This window comes from Atheta coriaria, unplaced genomic scaffold (genome assembly GCF_025399875.1).
Source record: "Atheta coriaria isolate IRGN ID8LTWV9N9 unplaced genomic scaffold, Caltech_Dcor_3.1 hic_scaffold_9_pilon, whole genome shotgun sequence".
In the NCBI taxonomy this organism is placed as follows: domain Eukaryota; kingdom Metazoa; phylum Arthropoda; class Insecta; order Coleoptera; family Staphylinidae; genus Dalotia; species Dalotia coriaria.
In genome coordinates, this window is record NW_027045451.1 from 5439552 (window position 1) to 5455470 (window position 15919).

The 15919-nt window shown below is 36.3% G+C and overlaps 2 protein-coding genes across 6 annotated transcripts; one reads left to right on the forward strand and one right to left on the reverse strand.

The window, feature by feature from the left end:
* Positions 1-6: 6 nt before the first annotated feature.
* On the reverse strand, positions 7-6538 carry LOC135798675 (DAZ-associated protein 2-like). 5 transcript variants are annotated; one of them, XM_065311572.1, is made up of 6 exons: positions 6203-6537; positions 5123-5254; positions 2624-2716; positions 2381-2505; positions 2098-2262; positions 7-2041 (listed from the first exon to the last, which is right to left on the reverse strand). In XM_065311572.1, the coding sequence occupies exons 2-6, from the start codon at positions 5133-5135 to the stop codon at positions 1859-1861; spliced, it is 579 nt and encodes a 192-aa protein (XP_065167644.1). In that variant the 5' UTR covers positions 5136-5254; positions 6203-6537; the 3' UTR covers positions 7-1858. The 5 variants fall into 5 exon arrangements, with proteins under 5 accessions (XP_065167644.1, XP_065167643.1, XP_065167645.1 ...); XM_065311571.1 differs by lacking the exon at positions 5123-5254 and having other exon boundaries at positions 6203-6538; XM_065311573.1 differs by lacking the exon at positions 5123-5254 and having other exon boundaries at positions 2098-2250; positions 6203-6527.
* A 508-nt stretch (positions 6539-7046) lies between these two features.
* Positions 7047-11702, forward strand: Cul1 (cullin 1). The gene is made up of 7 exons (XM_065311282.1): positions 7047-7225; positions 7777-8368; positions 8428-9240; positions 9300-9748; positions 9800-10021; positions 10089-10308; positions 10372-11702. Exons 2-7 carry the CDS (start codon positions 7811-7813, stop codon positions 10450-10452), a joined length of 2343 nt encoding a protein of 780 aa, XP_065167354.1. The 5' UTR covers positions 7047-7225; positions 7777-7810; the 3' UTR covers positions 10453-11702.
* Positions 11703-15919: the final 4217 nt, after the last annotated feature.

The window sequence follows — 15919 nt, forward strand, 5'->3', positions numbered from 1 at the left end:
TACCAGTTTTTGTCAAGAATTTTCTTCGTATTTATTTTTCTCATACAATATTTGTTTGTCGAATCAATCAATGATCAGTAATAATAATAGAATAATAAAGATCATAGATAACAGTCTTCGAAGACATCGTTTCCTGCACCAGTTAGCATTACATTACATCTTTTTTAACATCACACTCATCTCGCTTGCAATTTGTTAAGTTTTAAATTTTGTTTATCGCTTTCGCTCGTACAAATATACTTTACTTTACACGTGTGTACAATATATGCGTGATGAACTGATACTTACAATGCTTACAACTTAAAGCCGCCATTCCGCTGCGAAACCAAGATGGCGCCTTACAAATTGGTAACTTTCAGTTTACTCCCCCCCTTGCTGCAGATGGTTGCATCGCTTGTCTTTATTCGTTTTATTATTATTCCGCGCGCACGCGCGTCTGTTCATTATTATTCTCAATTTGTATGCAACCTCGCTATTAAGTAATTAATAATAACAATAGTAACAATCAAATGGCATCGATTTGTCATTTTCCGTGTGTTTTGTGTTATGTTTCTTTAGCACTTTCGACTATATTTGGTGTTTCGTTTCTCGGCGACGCCAATTTGTCATGTTGTGTGTTCTGTGTCTCATGTGTTTCCGGTTTGTTGAGCGGCCGCGCGCTCACTCGATTGCTTATTGTTTGCGTTTTATTATTTGTTTTTATCTAATAATAATCGATAATTAAAAATCGCATGTAATCGCATTGTTTGTGTGTGTTTGTGTAGTAAATACGTACATACCCTATGATTGTTTTTTGTTTTTGGTTGTTTTTGTTAAAGTACCTTTACACTTTTGTTTCTTACATTTTTACACTCGCTCGATTTTTTTTAAGAAACGTCTAAATCTATTGCCTTCTTAAAGGTATTATTACTTGTTTTTTTTTTACGCCGCGATTCTTGATTCTTTTCATGTGTTTTTTATTCGTCAAAAGTTAAACCGTAATCGAAAGAAATAAAATTTTAAATGTTCAACAAAGAAAATTATAACCAGCATCAACGAGAATAAATTAACTTCAAGTTTTGAGACCACATCACATTCCCAGGTACAATTTTAAGCTAGAGAATGCAAATAGGTCTGAAAATCTGATCTGGTACAAAAGTTGCGACGCCACTGGGTGTAAAAAATTAAATTTAAGTCAACCATCGTTTAACGCGTACTAATGGCATCGCAACTTGTGTGAATCGTTTGTTTTTTACTAAACATAAATGTATCCACCTCTTTTCTTGTCCTTTGTCAAGTTTTTCATGTTAAAGTGAGGTTAAGTTGGTTTCCATTGCTTTATTTTGGGTGTGTACATTGTATTGCACTAAGTTCTTTTTAGGTTATGGCACTGATATTAACCTACAACACGTCATTCATCAAAACACAGAAATAAAGCAATAGAATAATACCTTGTTTTCAGTGAAACGATGAAAAAATCAACAACTCAGCCTCTCAATGCGTTAAATAATCGCTAATAACATTAGTTTATAATTTATCTAGTCTTGCGTATGTTTCATTTTTGTACATATTGCATTCAAAGCGTCTCGTTTGAAGCAATTGTCTGCTCTGTGATTGGCTCCTCTTCATCTATCATCCCCTCGCGTCCTCTGTGTTAACCACCTCTTCATAACCGCGCGCATGTTCGTAATGTAGTCGTACTAATTCTTAAATATTCTTAAAACGCCTAATAAAAATTGTTTTGTTATTGATAGAGATAGATTTGTGTGTGTGTTACTCTTTTGTTTTTGTTTGGTGGATTGTACCATTTTTTTTTCTGGGCGGCGGCGGGGTCATCGCCCATTTTGCAAGAGCAGAGCGCACCCGGCTACATTGTGCCCTACCAAAATGTATAGCCACCGTCTGAGCCGCCGGAGAGGAACGAGCCCTTCTTCTGACCCAACACAACATGGTGACCGGCCATGGCGGCAATTTGCGCCGCCGATGGTGGCACACCCGGAGGTGCGGGCGGGATTACAGGCTGGCCGATACCATCGAAACGTGCGCCAGCATCATAACCATTCTGGAAACAAATACAATTTTATGACTCATAACAAGATTTTATGTTCCCACACTTACTGGAATCATTATCGTAGGTCTAATCTGGGTCGGCTGCATGGCGTAGGAATAGCCACCTAGTGTTGGGTAGTACTGCATCGGTGCGTAAGTAGGATACCCGGCTAGATAGGCAGGATAACCAGCTGCGTACATAGTGGCGCCCGGCGGGTACACCTGAAAGTTTCGCTAATTAAGCGCGATTAAACATATCGTCCTAACGCGCCGCTTCCAATTTAAAACACTCACAAACAAAGCCACCAAGCAATAAAAAACCAACTACAAACACAGATTTAAGTAGACTTACGGGCTGACCGACGATAGCTGGATGCGTGAGCGCCTGATCGTACGTCGGAGGCGGGCCCTGTGGATACAGGGGCGCCTGGCCAGGCAGCATGTAAGGGGCGGCGCCGTGCACGCCCGGTACCATTGCTGAAAGCAAGCGGAAGCACAAAACGTAACGAGCGAATATAGATTACAGGGTGTACTCATGCTGTTCGTCTGTTGAAAATTGATGTTTATGTATGTGTGTGTTTGTGTGTGTGTTTACCTCCGTATGGATGTGGAGCAGGAACGGCTGGATTGGGTTGGGGCGGCGGTGCTTGAGTGAAGGCCGGTGCAGCGGGCGGCGGAAGGCCGGCACCTAAAACACGAACACGCCACGTCAGACGACACACGCACCACACGCCCACCACGATGCGCATCCAAATATTTAGCAAAATTCCACAATCCATTATATTTATAATTGTAATATTTATATATAATAATAATAATTATATCAAACTAACATGGTTTATGGTTTCTTTTAATCATTAAACTACGTAAATAAAATAAAAGAAATAAAAATAGAAAACAGAACAGAAATATGACTAAGTTGAAATTAAACGTAAAATTAATAAAAATAATTAAGAAAAATAAAGATTAAATTTTTTTAAGTTTAAGTTCTTTTGTTAGTAAGTGAGAAAAGTAAAGACCAAAGACATAGAACAACCTAGCAGTGAAAAATGTCCAAATGTGCGACGTTGTAACAAAATCGCAAAACAAGACGAGGCAATCAGAAAACAAAAATTGACTTATTTTTCGCCGCAAAATCGCCAGTTTCGAATGTGTATGTCAGATTTTTGTCATTCCTTTATTGTTTCACGCATTTGTTCACTACAAAACCTACGAAAATATTTAAATATCTTAATATCTTATCAATTAAACATGCAATTGTATTTTATAACAACTTTTAGCCATTAAATTTTGATTATAAACATTGTAAAACTGTTATAAAATACAAATTTTAAATTTTATTCGAAAAACAAAATGGCTGCCGTTTTAAAATAACCCGCCATTTTGTTTTTTTCACCATACTCCACAAAACATGCTTAAAATAAACAAATAATATTTTTTTAAAGAATTTAAAACTAAAATTGGATATTTTTGAGAAAAATTTAATAATATCGATGTAAAAAGTTAAAATTTAATTAATATCTTTAATAATAATTAATAATAATTATATATGAAATAAACTTTTAAATTAATCATGCGAAAACTGCCAAAAAATCAAAAATATTCAATTTTAGTTCAATTCTTTACGTATTTTTGTGACAGTTTTGAAAATTTCCATGCAAATTTCACCCGCTACAAACTAAAACTCATATAAACACAATACCATGCAACAATAACAAATTCTACACCCAACAATTACAAATCCAACATGCAGAAACATTTAATTCGTCTTTTTTGCGTTTCGACGTTGCGCCATTTTCATCAAGATATAATATATGACCAATCGCGACCAAACAAATTGAAATTTCACAATAAATATACGTTAAATAAGATTAGATCAGATGACAACTCGCACAAAAATGTTATCAAATATGAATATGAATAAAACAATCGAAACAAGTATTCAAGTATCCAAGATAAGATTAAAAAACCAAAACCAAAATTAAATCAAACGTAAAATTAATCTAGGCACGAATATGTTGATTGTCCGTTATCGCACACACACCCAAATAGCACAAAGGAGTTGACGACACGACATGGACACACTGTATGTCTGCACCAATCGGGTGTAATTGGTGAAATGTTTCGGCACATCGGAGAAGAGAGAGAAAAACATATTTCTCGTGTACGTAATTATTTTCAATCCTCACGTATGCATCTCACACGTCCGTAAATTTTTGAAGTCGTGTTTATTGGTACGATTATTAATAGTTGAACTATGGTAAAGTGTGGAGTTATGTGAGGATTGAAACGTCGTCTTCATGCAAAAATACACATCGTGTCAATGTTCGGACGACCATCGAGATAATCATGATTTCTGTACATCATCAGCTACTGGTTAATATTTATATTAAATGTTACAATCCTGCATTTCAAAACGCACACACGGAAAAATTATTATTATGAAATACAAAAAAATATTCACTAGATCAAAGAATTTATATTTCTGTTTTGTTGGTAAAAAATTCAAAATAATTAAATTTTACATCAAAATTGAAGAAATTGAACAATTGAAGAGCTTTTTATTGAGTACAAAATTGATTATTAAGAATTTGAATAAGAAAAAACCGCAAAATTTAAAAAAATCGACAAAATATGTAGGACAACTTAACAATGACGTCACTTCCGCGAACGTTAATGTCAACTACGGCAACGCGACTGTTTTATTAAAATTTAATTTTGTTTTCACGGATTACGACCCAATAAACGTCAAATTTTCCATTGCGTTAACTAAACATTGAACATTACATTTTTTACCAACCAAACTAACAATTTCTGCAAAAATATCTTAAAAACATCAAAATCCCTTCGATCTAGTGGCAACAAATTGTGTGTTAGACGTGCGGCCGATGAAATGCAGCACTGTGAGCAATCCCAACCAAAAATCTAGTGAAGGAATCTCTGCTCTTGAATATATACATCGCACGATTACAAGGATGTATATATAGAGTTTGTTATATATCAAATATTTATATTGTAAAATTCGTTGAGAGCGGGTAACCAACAAGCATCAGCCACTGTATAAATAATAAACACATGAAAATAATATAGGTACTGTTTTCGGGCATTTCGCCGTCGCGCCGCCGCCTCTGGGGGCATCATCGCCTTTGCTTCTGCCTCTCCGTCGCCAAGTGCGCGCACGCCACCCAAAACACGCCGAGAGACAGTTTGCGAGGACATTAACGCGCTGCAATTCAACATATCAGGCAATCAGCACACATCAGAATTTACGAAAGCATCAGTTGAGCAATTGTTTGAGTGCACATCCTAACACAACCTTAAAAACTAGCCGCAGGACGACCTAAAACGACGTAAATCTTCATTTTAAGGATTTTTGGGCATCAGGGTGAGATGAGATGATAGAAATAATAATTTGATGTTAAAATAATTCAAGATGGTAATTGAATGTGAAATTGCGTTTCGGCGCCATTAATATCCGGTAGTTTCTGACAATGACATGAAAAAAAAAGTTCCCTACATCTAGTGATAAAACTGTCATCCAAGCGGAAGTTTAATTTCCATCTGTAGATGCGTCCACATTCGGCATATAAAAATGAGAGAAACGAGAGAAATCAATAATCAATTCCGTGCACACGGTCGGAAAATGCAGGTTCGGGAAACTGCGTTACCAGGAAACTAGGCCTTCGCCGCGCGCGCCGACTCGCTCGCTTCTTCCGGCTGCCGCTGCACACACAATGTGGGACAAGGCCAAGGGGAAAACGCAAACTGTGACACCGACGGCGCCGCCGCCGGCCAGCAGCGGCAGGAGCAAGTGAGCGCGCCGCCGCGCCGCGGTATTGATTGGGAACATCCTGCCGTCCTCATCCCCCACCATTGTTGTTTCGGATTTTCAGCGTTTTCCTCTCGAGAGCCGATGCCACTGATTTTCCATGTTGTGTTTTTGGAAAATTTGAAATTCCATCGCCGAATTTATATCAATAACACACTCTCCTATTTTATTATTACTCAAATTCACAATGCACTTTTAGTTTTTTTTTTTCTTTCGTAAATAAACATTAATATTTGAAGAGCAATTGAAAGTTTTGTGCGAATGTTTATAAATTATCCCAGTGCCTCTTTCGCAAGATGGCGACATTTACTACGAAATAAACAAAAACAAACGAAAATCGCTCACCTTTCTTATCGGCCATTATCAAACTGTGTTTGTGTTTTGGTTTGAAGAACGATCGCGCGCGGGTGAATCACAGGACTACTGCTGAGCGCTCGGCACGGGAGTTGATTCTCGCGAATGAATGAAGGACGTGGGAACTGGTGCACAAACGAAACGAACGAAATGAACACCGAAATATGCGACTCGTTTTTCCGCAGGGCAAAAACACTTCGACTCCGCGCTCCTGTTCGCTCGCTGTGCCGTTCGGGGTTCTCTGCAGCAATCTCCGTGCTCCAAAGACGTCGCCCCGCGCCGTTGACAGAGACAAAGCGCAGCAGCAGGAATGTGGTGGAAATGAAATAGGCGCTATCGACCTGTGCGGAAAATCTAGTTACAAACCTGTCACGTTACATCTACCAACCACCCTCTAAGCTTTGACAATTATTTTGCCTGCAACGTCTTTCACTCATTTTAATTAAAGTTTAATAAAAATATTTACTTTGTTTTAGCTATTTTATACCTATTTACTTCTGTCATTTAACAGTATTTACATAAAACTGGCAAATTCAAAAAGAATAAGATTTTGTATGGTCACATGACTTAGTAATTTTAAAAGTAACCAGATTATTATTCTACCAAGCGTTCAAAGAAAAACTAATAACTTTAGAAATAAAATTAAACTTGTTAATAAATAATACAATTAAATGTTTTTTACAATTACTAAAACATAGTCTAAAATTGTGTTTATATACTTAAAATATTGTTTTTTTAGGCACAAACACTTTTTTATTTAATATTTTGAGCAATTACACATGGTACATGCACTTAAGTTTGTTGTATTATTCGTTAGGTGGCCACTAGTAACATTCCGCCAGTGGCGGTTGGCAACTCGACCGTCAGCTGTCAATTTTGTGATTTTCGTGGTTGAACAGAACGAGACGGATTAAATTATTATTTTTTAGTAAATAATAATAAATTTTAAGTTGTTCGGAATTGTAGCGACGTTTTGTACATAGTGTCCATACGCTGGTGATGATACACAGACTGGTGAGTACCATCCGGGCGAATCGCATCGACGCAATGAAGTATGTGACCAAGTGTCAGCATGATGTTTAACTTTCGTTTTGCGAGCCAAGCGGAGACGAGCAGAAAGAAAGCAATTTGGCCGAAATCCTTGCACGCCGCGTAATTATTCATTTCACGCGCCGTTCAATTGTTGGGTAATATTTCGTGCTTGGAAAATTACTGGTTTCGTTGGCGTTCTATTGTTTTTTGATTTTTTTTTGTGACAACCTAACCTTACAGTTACAGCTACTTAACTTCCTTCTCTGCGAAAAATTTCACTTTTACCCAGATTTATGACCAATTAAGCGTGAATAGTTATTACTCGGGGTGCGTTGTAATATTAAAGAGCAAAACAGTGTTTGTTTGAGTGTTAAAGAGGTTTAAAATTGGCCTAGCATGTACTCTTGACCCAGAAACCAGATAACTGTAATTATGAACTTCATCACCTCAATTTTACACATTTTACAAGCTCAAATCATTATATATCTACTTATTGCAAGTAGCTTTGACTAAAATGTTTCATTATGTTGCAGTAAATAGAAAATAATTGATATTGCAAGCACAAAAATGTCATCGAAAGCCTCATTGTTGAGCGGCGTTGGAGGCAACACGACCACGACGGGATTAAAGCAGATCGAGCTGGACCAAATATGGGGCTCGCTGAACACCGGAATCGAGCACATGTACAACTTCCAGTCGATCACGAAGGGCCAGTACATGCAGCTCTACACGCACGTGCACAATTACTGCACGTCGGTGCACAAACCACCAGAGAAGAGCTCAACAGCAAACGTCGTTGGGAAAAATCGCAAAAATCAAGTGACGGGCGGCGCACAGCTTGTCGGGCTCGAGCTGTATAAGAAGCTGAAAGAGTTCCTGCGTAATTACGTGCAGGGTAAACTCCAAGCGGGCATTAATCGCATGGATGAAGACGTGCTGAAATTCTACACCAAGCAGTGGGAAGAGTATCGTTTCAGCTCGAAGGCAATCAGCGGTATGTGCGCGTATCTGAATCGTCATTGGGTGAAACGTGAATGCGAAGAAGGTCGCAAGGGAATCTACGAGATCTATCAACTAGCACTTGTCACTTGGAGAGATCATTTGTTTAAACAATTGAATAAACAGGCATGTATCACTACAACTCAATTTCCAACACGGTTTATTCATTGTTTATCTTTGTTCAGGTCACAAATGCAGTGTTAAAACTTATCGAGCGCGAGAGGAACGGCGAAACGATCAACTCTAGTCTCGTTCTCGGCGTGATAAACTGCTATGTGGAGCTGGGTCTCAATGAAGACGAGCCAGGCACAAAGGGACCCAATCTAAGCATCTACAAAGAAAGCTTTGAGAACGTTTTCATTGAAGACACAGAGCGTTATTATTTCCGTGAATCAATCCAATTCCTTGTTGAGAACAACATCACGGAATACATGAAAAAAGTCGAGCAACGTTTAACTGAGGAACAAAAACGCGTCCAGATTACCCTGCATGAATCCACAGCCGAACGTCTAGCGAAAACATGCGAGCGCGTGTTGATTCAGAAGCACATGGAGTTATTCCACGCGGAATTTCAGCAGTTGTTGGACGCAGAGAAGGATGCGGATTTAGGACGGATGTACCTGCTGGTGGCGAGGATTCAGGACGGTTTGGCCGAGTTACGCACGCTGTTAGAACAACATATTGCTAATCAAGGATTGGCGGCGATTGAAAAGTGCGGAGAGTCGGCGTACAATGATCCCAAGGTTTACGTAAGCACAATTTTGGAGGTGCACAAGAAATACAATGCGCTGGTGTTGGTTGCGTTTCATAATGATAGCGGTTTCGTGGCGGCGTTGGACAAAGCATGCGGGAGGTTTATTAATGCGAATGCGGTGACCAGAATGGCGAATAGCAGCAGTCGCTCGCCGGAATTACTCGCCAAGTATTGTGATCTCTTATTGAAGAAGTCAAGTAAGAATCCGGAGGAAGCCGAATTGGAAGACACGCTTAATCAAGTCGTAAGATATTTAAAGATATATAATTAGTTAAAAAATATGTTAATTTTTATTGTTTATAGATGGTGGTATTCAAATACATCGAAGACAAAGACGTCTTCCAAAAGTTCTACTCCAAAATGCTAGCGAAACGCCTCGTGCAGCATATGAGCGCCAGTGATGACGCCGAGGCGTCCATGATCTCCAAACTCAAGCAGGCGTGCGGTTTTGAATATACGTCAAAACTGCAACGCATGTTCCAGGATATTGGTGTGTCGAAAGACCTCAACGAGCAGTTCCGTAACCATTTGAAGAACTCAAATGAACCACTGGATATTGACTTTAGCATTCAAGTGCTCTCGTCAGGGTCGTGGCCTTTCCAGCAAAGTTTCTCATTTGGACTGCCCACAGAGCTGGAGCGCAGTGTGCATCGCTTCACCAGTTTCTATTCGGGGCAACATTCTGGACGCAAGCTCAATTGGCTGTACAACATGTCTAAGGGGGAGTTGCATACTAATTGCTTTAAAAATAGGTAAGTTTATGGGTTTAATTTAGTTGAATTGGTTTAATAATGTTTTTAAAGGTATACATTGCAAGCGAGCACATTCCAAATGGCTGTCCTGCTGCAATTCAACGTCGCCGAGTCGTGGACGCTCTCGCAACTGACTGACAACACGCAGATCAAGCACGACTATATGACGCAGGTGATTAGTATTCTACTGAAGGCGAAATTGATCACTTGTGATGACGACGAGGCGGATTTAAAACCTGAATCGGTGGTGAATTTATATTTGGGTTATAAAAAGTAAGTACAACTTATAAATTCATATTTTAAATGATGTAATACTAAAAATTGTTTTATTTTTATTTAGTCGAAAATTAAGAGTGAATATAAATATCCCTATGAAGACAGAAATGAAATTGGAGCAGGAAACAACACAGAAGCACATCGAAGAGGACCGCAAACTGCTCATTCAGGCCGCAATTGTGCGAATAATGAAAATGCGCAAAGTCTACAAGCATCAACAGCTGGTAGCGGAGGTGCTCAATCAACTCAGCACAAGATTCAAACCAAAAGTTCACATTATTAAGGTATATTTCTATTATTTTTTAAAAATTTCTTTGTTTTAATTAATTTGATGTTTGAATTTACAGAAATGTATAGACATACTAATTGAAAAAGAATACTTAGAGCGGACCGAAGGCGAAAAGGACACGTACAGCTATCTGGCATGATTCCCTTCAGCGTTCACGTAACGCATGTCAGCGCAACGCAGCAAAACACGAAAAAACAGCAAACCACAACAAAAATTAACCTTACATCGCTCGTCGCGCCTCGCAGTGCTGGCGAGCAGCGGCCGCAGCAGCAGCAGCAGCTTTACATGTGACTACGTTTACATTGTATCCTATTATTAAATTTATTACTTCGATCACGCCGCCGCACACCGACAGATTTGTGTGACTGTGTGCGCCAATGCAAACGGATACAATGTGTATACTATTCTGTAAATATTGTCTTTTATTAGTTTAATTTCTTTCTGGCTCTTTGTGTCACACACACACACTTATATTATGTTAATGTTCACTCTCTTCATCTCTCTGTTATCATTGGCGCAGGAAACATGGAAATTGCCGATACTTATGTGATACCTCAAAATCTCAGCACTTAAGAATGAGCGGCAGCTACCGGCGACACGAAACAATGTAGGGCGTGTGAATGATATCCATTAAAATGGCCGACACATGAGCTGTGTGTGGGCTGGTTAGAATATTGAATTTTAATTTTTAAATTGATTATTGATTATCGAATGTTGACCGGGGGCGCCATTTGGAAAGAGAACCTGCAATTATTTTGTTAGACTTAATTTCATTAATTTATCAGCGTTTTCAAGATGATTTAGTCGATGTTTTAAACGAAGAGACGAAATTCGCTACACACTATTAAACGTACGTTATTTGTTGTATAGATATTTACCTAGGTTTTTGCCCATTAATGTGTAACCAAGTAATTTTTATGTTTAAACCGAAAACATGCAATGAATTCGACGGTGTTGAGGAAAATGCTGGAACATTTTGATAGGTCACATCTTATTTTACACACTCACATTACTATCGTACGTGCTATCAAGTTATTGTGTAAATTAGCGTATTATTGACATTACGATTCCCTCCTTAATCGCATGCAAGAATGGATCAACGCGGACTACTGATTAACCCGATGACCGCATCGAATTTTTTGATCATATATTTAATTGATTGTTCGTTCGTAATATTTGCGCATGTCGATAGTTATACAATATGAAAATTACTCGCGAAGCTGTACTGTAAAACAAGCCGGATGTGGTGCATATAAACAACGCAGACGTGGCGGACTTATGTTTGGAGGCAAGATGGCGTCGCAAACAACCAAATTATAAACTAAACAGTGTATATTCGAGTTTTAAATTAAAATAAAGTCTGAATAAGGAGATATTTTCAAAAAACAATACAGGTTGTATTTATTATACCCTGATTTTATCATTTTTGACCTAATAGTGTTGTTAATATAAATATAAACAATTGTAACTATTACAACTGCAAATTATTGAAATTTCTTTAATTATGAAGGGTTTGCATGCAAGACGAGCATTCATTTGTTTATTAAGTACGAAATTAATTATGATCTTAATAAAAAGACATTTCAAAGGTCTAAAAGCCAGTGGTTACTTTGTCCCAGTAGTATTTTTCTAAAATGTAATTAATTTTTGCTCTCTTGGACCTAAAAAAGAAGCTTAAAGGAATGGAAAATGCTAACATTGCACTTTAACACTACCTTGGATGCAATTATTTAGCTACAACTATGATTGAATCTCTATATCAATTTTTGCTCTTATTTTACTCTCTTTTAGTTATAATTTTTGATATTTTGAGAGTTATTCTGCTATTTGAGTCGGATACAAATCCAACTTTTTTGAGGACTGCCACAACATGTCTGTATTTTACATCCAATCAACAAAAAGGAGTTCAAATCCTTAATTTAGTATCCAGATTATAAATCCGAACTTAAATATCCCGTTTATTAACTTTTAACAACGACAATAACAATCATAATCCTTAGTAGTAGTAGTAGCTAATCAACCTAGTATCCCTAGATTGAAACAATTGCACATTTTGTGAATTAACACCATACATAAACACACATATAACACAACAAAAATGGACAAATTAAGATTCTTAACACATTATTTCAGTTTCTCAACTTTTTCTGAAACATTTTTGCATCGAAATCCAAGTACAAAGTATCCTAAGTAAGCACACACTTGACACGAAGCAAAAGTGGCCGCATACAACAAATAACGTTGGTTCCACGACATCAGCGCTATGAAAGGGTAAATCCAAGCGCCGTCCCACAAGAACGTAAAGTTTAACCTAAAAAAGTTCAAAAATTAGGTTAAATTATTATAGATTAGGTTACTTTTAATTAAAATACTCACGTGAAACAATACATTAACATGTAATAAAAGTTGACTTTTCGTACAACCGAAATTTTTGGTAGGTAATCTCTTGTTGAGGTAAAAGTCTCCACAATAAGAAGGACAAGAATCGATGTGTGCATCGAATGGTTCAAATAAGATGGTAACAAAATGTCGCACATTTGTGGAAAGATTAATTCACGATCTATATTAAATAAAGACCAGAATAATCCCATTATAAACAACGTAGACGGACATATTAGACTAACAAAATGGACCCAGCTTAATTTTTCGATTTTCTTCGTAGTTTTTGTACTCGGCAGAAGTAACAAAATCAATTCCATAATAACATACACCAATTGTCCTACCTATAATTAAACAAATTAATTATTTACTGAAAAAGTGCAAATTGTAAAAGCATGGATAATTAATGAATGGCATAGAAATTGAATCATAATCGAAATTAAATAAAGCAGAAATGCCTATGTAATTGTGTTTACAATGTTTTCATCTTGATTATCTTGTAATTGAATCATTTTACACTTTAATTGCATGTAAATCATTGATTAAATTGACCTTCAATTGAAAATTTGTTACAGTGAATGCAAAAAGTAACGCAAAATTAATTTTCAGTGTTAAATTTAAAACTCAATTGAAAATATTGAATAATTTCAATAACTTTATCAATAGTTTTACCAAAAATAATTTTTTTTGCAAAAATACTAATTTTAGCCAAAATATCTCTTAAAAATGCACAAAAACGATAAGAAACTAAACTTTTAGCAATAAACGCAACCTTGAATACTAAAATTTGCAACAATATTTAAAAAAACTTACAAAGTTCCATGTTGTCAAGAATCGCAACCCCAATTCCGTGTGAATCCTCAATGTTTTCCGAACATTTTCACTCAAATGACTAATATCCACCTGACTAGTAACCACAACACTATATAATGCATACAGATGATGCACGAGTATCACTGATAAGAAGATGTGCCGCCATTTTGAATTTCGCAGCTCTTTTTCGTTGGTGTTATTGTTGAAAACTGTCGTTGTGTTATCCGCCCCCATATTAGAATCAAACTACGTTTGAACTAGGTCAAACTTGAGGTGTATCTACTTGATATTGGCGATAATTATGCGCGGCTTTTACTTCGATATAATTTAATTAAAGCTGAGCGAGTGGGAGATGAGACGTGCAGCTAATGGCACTTGTAAGTTTTCGCCACACTTTATGTACACCTAATAATTTAAGTATTTGAAATGTTATTCAAGGTTTTGCTTCATAGATTCAAGTTCAGATTTATTTTTATTTTTTTTTGTCTGTGATTTGTGATATTTCGAAACTTATTTTTATAACTTTTTAATTGTTTTATTGGTGTATTTAATTTGTTTTGTGTAAATAAGTTGAAATTGGTTTTTGGTGTTTTATATGTTAGATTTAAGTTTGAAACTTTTTGGAGTTGCCGAGGAAGCAAACGGCTTTTCGTCGGTGTCGCTACGCGCACGGAGAAAGTCGCGCCGCGAATGACTGCCGTGTAAACATGAACAGGCATGAGAACAGGTAAACGGAACACGCGAGGCGGAATTTCGCCCCGGTTCGCGTGTGTTTTTTTTTTTATATCGACGCAATCGGCAACAATCTGGTCGTAACATTTATTACATCTTCGAATTAGCCATCATGAGATTGGATAACACACGATGAAGGTATACATAACAAAAATTATTTACCACTCCAAATTTAAGTAAACTTTTACTTTTTAGTGAATCAAATAGAAGTTTTAGATAAGTAGAGTGAAATAATGTGCTGTGGTTATATCTAAATACTATTTGTATTTATTTTTCGGTAATTAATCTATTTCCAAGGCGTTGAAAACAATGCATTTCGTGTCGGTAATGTTTTCTACATCAGAGTATGGAAAACAGCTTGAAACTCTTGATTATGAGGCAAAATTTACACAGGGACACGCGATATAGTGTGAAAATGCATTAAGAAATTAATGTACCAACATAACCTATCATATTTGCTATTTTTCTTTGAAAAATTAGTAAATATTAAGAAAATTAATTATATTATCGCAAAAAATATGTCTGGTAAATGTAATTTTTTATTTTCCATTGTGTTTATGTTATATTAATGTACGGAAAGTGCAAAAAACCAAAAGTTAGCTGATTATAAATAATAGGTAGGTACCTATAGGTCCAAAGTTTTGAAACTTAATATTTTTTATTTAATTAAATAAAAATATACACGTCCAACGTAAGTCCAACGGAGAAAAAATGGAAGCAATTTTGATGTTTAGATATTGCAAAATGTGTTTTGCTGTGTACGTCAAAACAAATACTTTTTCTATCTAAACTTGTTTTGCAAATTAAAGATTATACCTAGATTACCAAATTGATCACGATATACATACTGCCATAATTAGTAATTGGCCATAATTTAGACGACTAACAAATCGTAAAATATAATAAAAAGTACCAAAAACTATTAAATGACCCTGATATGACCATAAATTTTAATAGTTGATTAGGAAACTGAATACTTCAAAGGTAGTCAGAGGTAAAAACATATTTATTTCTTTATTTATCACTTAAGGTCAAAAGTTTTATGACCTGACAAAAGTAATGCAAGGGTTGTTGAGTTGAGTATGCGCAGAAATAACTATAATAATGTCCTTTACTTGAAAAAATGTAATTTTTTGATTTCAACACTACAATTACTTTTTTTTTTTTGGTTCATACAATGGTCTAATTTATTCGCACTATCGAGCATGTCTACCTGCGACCAGACATGTAATTATCATACATTGTAAATGCATAGAATACAGAGTATGACTAATAAAATATTGAGCCGTGTTTAAAAACATTGAATTTGCAATTAAAATTCTAAATTTGTAAATTACAAGTATGGGTAGGTTGTGACTACCACAATTACCAACTGCCGACAATGTTTACAATAATTATATTGGCATGCTATTAAAGTGCAACAACAAACACTTTACAACTTTATTTCATGTTCTTTGTCAATGGCGTCTGCTGATAATTTTGAATGTATAATAAACAAGTCATAAATCTATGTAACTAAATAAGAAAGATCCCAATGAGATTGACTCATCGATCTAGTTGACTTTATGATCATAGTTCAAATGTTCAAGTCAATTAATTGAACAAAATATTACAAATTATGACAGTTTTTTGTCAATTTTAGCAGGTGGAATTAACGTCTGAGTAATATCCTTGAGCTGGCC